The sequence below is a fragment of the Octodon degus genome, unplaced genomic scaffold (genome assembly GCF_000260255.1).
Source record: "Octodon degus isolate 3935 unplaced genomic scaffold, OctDeg1.0 scaffold00029, whole genome shotgun sequence".
NCBI lineage: Eukaryota > Metazoa > Chordata > Mammalia > Rodentia > Octodontidae > Octodon > Octodon degus.
The window spans coordinates 4,777,556-4,782,839 of NW_004524605.1; the positions used below are offsets into that span (position 1 = coordinate 4,777,556).

Sequence of the window (5,284 nt, forward strand, 5' to 3'; positions counted from 1 at the left end):
GCACTCTGATAGGCTGGGACAAGAGAATTCTAAGTTCAACCCAGACTGGGCAATTCAGACATTATTTAGCAAGACTGCCCCTTGGAATAAAAAAGTTCTGAAGAAGTAAAAAAAAAAAAAAAAAAAAAAGATGTGGCTCAGTGTGAAGATCCTGGGTTGAATGCCCAGCAAGAGAAAGCAACTCAGAAGATGTTCAATCAGTTGCAGTAGGCTAGTATTGGCCTTGGAGGATGTACAATGTTAAATTTGGACACTCTTCTAAGCATCTTAGAAAACCACTAAAAATTTTAATAGAACAAAATTAAGTGATGAAGACCAGGGACTAAAGCAAAGAATATGGAAGCAATGCAGAAGACAGATGAGCAAAACAACTTTGAAGGCAGAAAGAGGACTCAAAACTATTTTTAAAAAAAGGGGGGGGGGGAGATGGCTCAGTGGAATAAGCGCTTCCCTGGCAAGCGCAAGGGTCTGAGTTCAATCCCTGGTCCTGCAAACAAATAAATACATACATACATACATACATACATACATACATACATACTATTAAAGCTCAAGACAGCAGAAATGCAAAGAAAGGAATAGATATATTCAATGAAATTTCAAAGTCTACACCTGTTTAATCTGTTTATGATTAAACAGAATATGAGAGGATGAAGTTCAGAGATGAGAATTCTACACAAGCATGGGAGAATGGTGGTGCTACTAATAAAGAAACTAAGTATGAATTTATATATAGAGTCTGAAAGCAAACAAAAATTCAAAAATTTAAATGGAAATCCAGTTAAAAAGCAATTTAGAAAGATAAAATCCAAAGAAGTCAAGGCAGGAGAAAAAGACAACAGACTAAGGCTTAAACAGATTAAGGCAAACAGGTAGAAAGGGTAAAGTCCAGACAAAAGACACAAGGAAAATATATCTGTACTTTATTTAAAGAGAGGCCACAAGGCTTGCAAAAAGGCAGAAAACAAGAAGCAAGCAAAATGGATGGGAAACAAAAAAAAACAAAACACAACAATAGTCAAGAAAAGAGGAATGATGTTTCCAGAAAGGAAACTTTAAAATTCTCACACAGCAAACACCATAAAGAATTTAAGAATTCAAGCCAGCATGGTAGTACAAACAAGTCCCAGCTACTCAGACAGGCAGGCTGGAAGACTACACATTTGAGCCTTGCTTAGCATATGTGTGAGATCCAGGGTTGGCTCCCTGGTACTGGGAAAAAAATACAGGGGGAAAGGAGGAAAACAACTCAAACCCCCAGTAGTAAGCAAAATGCTAGAAGGGAGATTATAGTACACTGAAGGAATGAATGAGAGAAAAAATGCTGAAGGCCAGCCAGATAGCTCAGCAGACTAAAGGGCCTGCTGAGGCAGAGCACAGTAGCCAGGGTTCGATCACTGGTGATCACCGGTGTGCCCTGCACATGCTGGCCCTGAACCCAGCCCCCCTACTACCCCCACCCACAGGGTGTGCTGAGACAGCAACTGAGACTGGGCATGGTGGCTGTAATCCAAACGCTTGGGTGGCTGAAAATACGAGAATCACTACAAGTCTGATCTGTGTAGTGAAACCCTCTAGATCCCGTAGACCCTGTACTAAATACAAAAAAAGAAAAAACATTGAAACAGGCTGTCTCAAAAGTCCATAATGAGATGCAAGTACAAACACAAAAATTCAGGAGCTTCCCTATGTCCCCTGCCAAAAAATATATGACTGACAAATACATGACTTTTCTCCTCTGAGCAAAAAAATAGTCACTGTGACACCCTAACACTGCACTTTCCAACAGAAGTTTTCTCAACAGAGGAATACTTTTTTGATTATGTCCAGATTTAAAATATAGCCAATAAATACTCAAAATGTACATTACTCAGAGAAGTCCTTTTACTGCAGGATTTCACTATTATGTACAAATGAACCACAGAGCAAGCTAGTTTACCATAATGGTTTAAATGGTAAATGAGTTTTTAGTGCTTCAAAATACTGACGGTTAAACCTGAGAAAGTACAGCTATATTTGGTTTCTTCCTCTTTTCATGGCAAACTGCTAAGATTAGAATTTTTATTTAAAAACAAAGTCGACTCTTTGAAGGCAAATAGTAAATCATGTAATTCAGAACAGAAGTGTAAGCAGAACAATTATTTATGATGAACATAATCAAGGTACACATAAAACCAACTGTAGCTTCAGCTCCTTTGTGAAAAGTGGAAGTATGACAAGGGGTCAGAGTATCATAATTAAACAAGAAATTGAAAAGCCTTAAAAAACACTTACTTTCAGAATTTCATCCACACAGCTCACATCACCCGAAGCTGATGCCTTAAGAAAAGAAATACACATGAAATGTGGAACAATTTATTATAATTTTTAGTATTTACTGCACAGATTTTAAAATAGTAAAAATGATACAGAATTTAAAAGTATATAACCCCACTGTTCTAAATCAGAACACTAGTTAGACTCTTTGGATTGATTTCTCTGAATATAAATTTGAATTACCAAACTATACAGCTTGAAAACCTAGTATTTTTCAAGTTTTAAAATCTTTATCATTCTTATACTTTAAATAATTTTTAAATGTATTTTTTCAAGAAAGCAGCTTTTCCAAAATTTAAGTTTATTCATATATAAAATTTACCATCATACTAAGTAAAATATCATTTCACATGTACAGTAACATGAGTATAACTGAAAGGTTACTGGTCTGCAACACGATGGACATTTTACACACTCTAGTCTCAGAAAGTAAACTGCTTATTCTAAGGCACAAAAAGATTAAAGAGCTAGGGGACGGGGAGATGGCTCAGTGGAATAAGTGCTTCCTTGGCAAGCGCAAGGACCTGAGTTCAATCCCTGGTTCCACCCAAAAAAAAAAAAAAAAAAAAAGAAAAGAATTAAAGAGCTAAATTCTGTTCTTTAACAAGAATTAAAGAGCTTTACGGCCGGGGAGATGGCTCAGTAGAATTAGCGCTTGCCTGGTAAGCACAAGGGCCTGAGTTCAATCCCTGGTTCCACCAAATAGATAGATAGATAGATAGATAGATAGATAGATAGATAGATAGATAGATAGATAGATAGAATTAAGGGAGCCCAAGAGACGGTGCAGTAAAATAAGCACTTGCCTGGCAAGTGCAAGGGCTTGAGTTCAATCCCTAGTTCCGCCAAAATAAATCAATAAAATTCTCATAATACATTAGGGAAAAAAAAAAAGAATTAAAGAGCTTTACTACTCTCTGGAAAGGAGCAATTAGATGACAAATGAAACTAATGCTGTTTCCCAAGGCCACAGGAAAGACTCTTAAATGCTCTCTAAATAGCATTTTATATATCCCTGTTTACTCCCCACTATTTTGAACCATGAGCTTTGATTTTGGCTACCAACATTCTTTTTTGAATTTTTCATTGTACAAAGTACATTAAAAAAAAAATGTCTAAAGTACAATGATTGCTTACTCCTTTATTTTAAATATTGTTTTAATATGTAGTTATACCAGCTGCCTCAATGTTTTTAGAATAACTAGGAAAAGGATTATAGCATCCAAACTACATATTGCTCTAGGCCCAAAGATCCCAACAATCACTACCAAGAAGTATGGCCCAAATCTTAATCATCAGATCACTATAAGAACAGAGAATTTTCTTTTTAAACTTAAGAGAAAAACTAAGGTACTGATAAGTTCTACTTCTATTCCATAACTGACTTGCCATTTTAATATTTGAATATTAAAAGAATGACATTTTCTTTTTTGTTTCCAGAACAGAAGCTCGCAGCTTTAGGAATCCACTTGAGAGTTAAGTCTTTTTAAACTGCCCCCATCTTTAAACTTTTATATTCTTTACTATTAAGACAAAAATGAAATGCAAATTCTTATTTCCATGGTGAAATATTTCACATAGTCAAAATGTTTAAAAAGCTCTAGATATGCAACTTACATCCAATGGCTGGGAAGGTATTTTCAACTTAGTGAGATGTGCTTTGCTGCTGGGCTTCAGCTCAGTCATGCTGTTGCCATGAGACTGGCTGCTGTAATGCTCAGAGGTTAGTTTTGGTTCCATGGACTCTTGTCCATCCATGGGCCGCACATAGGCAGTGGGTTTCTGTAACATTGAACTAGATTTTGATATCAACGAAGGTGGAAAAGACTGATTTGAGTGTTGCCCACTTGAAAAAGGTACACGGGAAGGAGAGTCCCAATTGGCATCAGGGTCTCGAGGTGATTTGGAACGCTGATGTTCCTTGCCATGGTGATCATTCCCATGAGATCTGGAATGACTTGAGCTTAATGAAGAAACAGCCTGGGGCTTTCCAGGACTAGAAGATCGTGATTTGGAGTGTTCTGATCCGTGCTGGCCTTTTTTCCGGCTGCTGCCATATGAGTCACGATCATGCCTCTGGCCGGTGCTGCTAGTGCTACTGCTACTACTTCCACTGGTCCTCTGGCTACTATGTCCACTCTGTAAGCCTGAGGATCGCTTCTGAGACTGAGAAGTGCCTGGTGCAGGTCCTACAGGGGTCCATTTGCTACTCTGATGAGAGCTTCCATGTCTCTGTTCAAAGAAATTTGGCTTTGATTTTTCATCATCTGTTGTTGGTATTGCAGACTTGGGAATTGCAACAAGCTTTGGTATAGCTCTGTCTCCTATGAAATCTTTCATTTCTTCGTAATTTCCAAGCATACTCTGAATACGACTTGATAACTTATCTTCTTTGCTAGTCTATAAAAAGGGCAAAATAAAATTACTCTATTAGCATGATTAGAAATAAGATATGCATCTGGCTAATGTTCAAACGTGAAGGGCTTTTCTAAGGGAGTTTTCATCTGACATCTTAAAGTTATCTATGCGTAAACTCTAATTATCTAATTTTCATGATGAAAAAATTCACCAAATGTATCTGAAAATAACCATGATAAAATACAAATATTCTATAGGACACTAAGAAACACATAATGGTTCCAGAGTGGGGGGAAAAATCCAAATTTCACCAATAAACTTTCTGGACCAGCAGTAAAAGTCTTTTTAAAAAGACCAGGGATACAGCTCAGTAGCATAAGCACCTAACTGTCAAGTGCAAGGTCCCAATTTGAGAAAGTCTTTTAAAGAACATAAAAAGTAATCTGGCCAGGCATGGTGGAGCACACCTATGATCTCAGCACTGTGGATCCGAGACAGGAGGATCACTGTGAGTTCCATGCCAGCCTGCACTATATAATATATACAGTGAGCTCAAGACCAGTCTGAACTATATAGTGAAGCCCTGTCTGAAAAAGATCAAAAAAAGAAA

The 5,284-nt window shown here is 37.2% G+C and overlaps 1 protein-coding gene across 4 annotated transcripts in view; it reads right to left on the minus strand.

Annotated features, from left to right (window-relative positions):
• Positions 1-5,284, minus strand: part of Aff4 (AF4/FMR2 family member 4) — a 104,706-nt gene that overhangs the window by 68,069 nt on the left and 31,353 nt on the right. For all 4 annotated transcript variants that reach the window (XM_023713229.1, XM_023713228.1, XM_023713230.1 and 1 more), the window contains exons 3-4: positions 3,934-4,716; positions 2,275-2,319 (exon numbers count right to left, since the gene is read on the minus strand). In XM_023713229.1, coding sequence (XP_023568997.1) covers positions 2,275-2,319; positions 3,934-4,716 — 828 coding nt within the window. The remainder of the gene's footprint in view (positions 1-2,274; positions 2,320-3,933; positions 4,717-5,284) is intronic.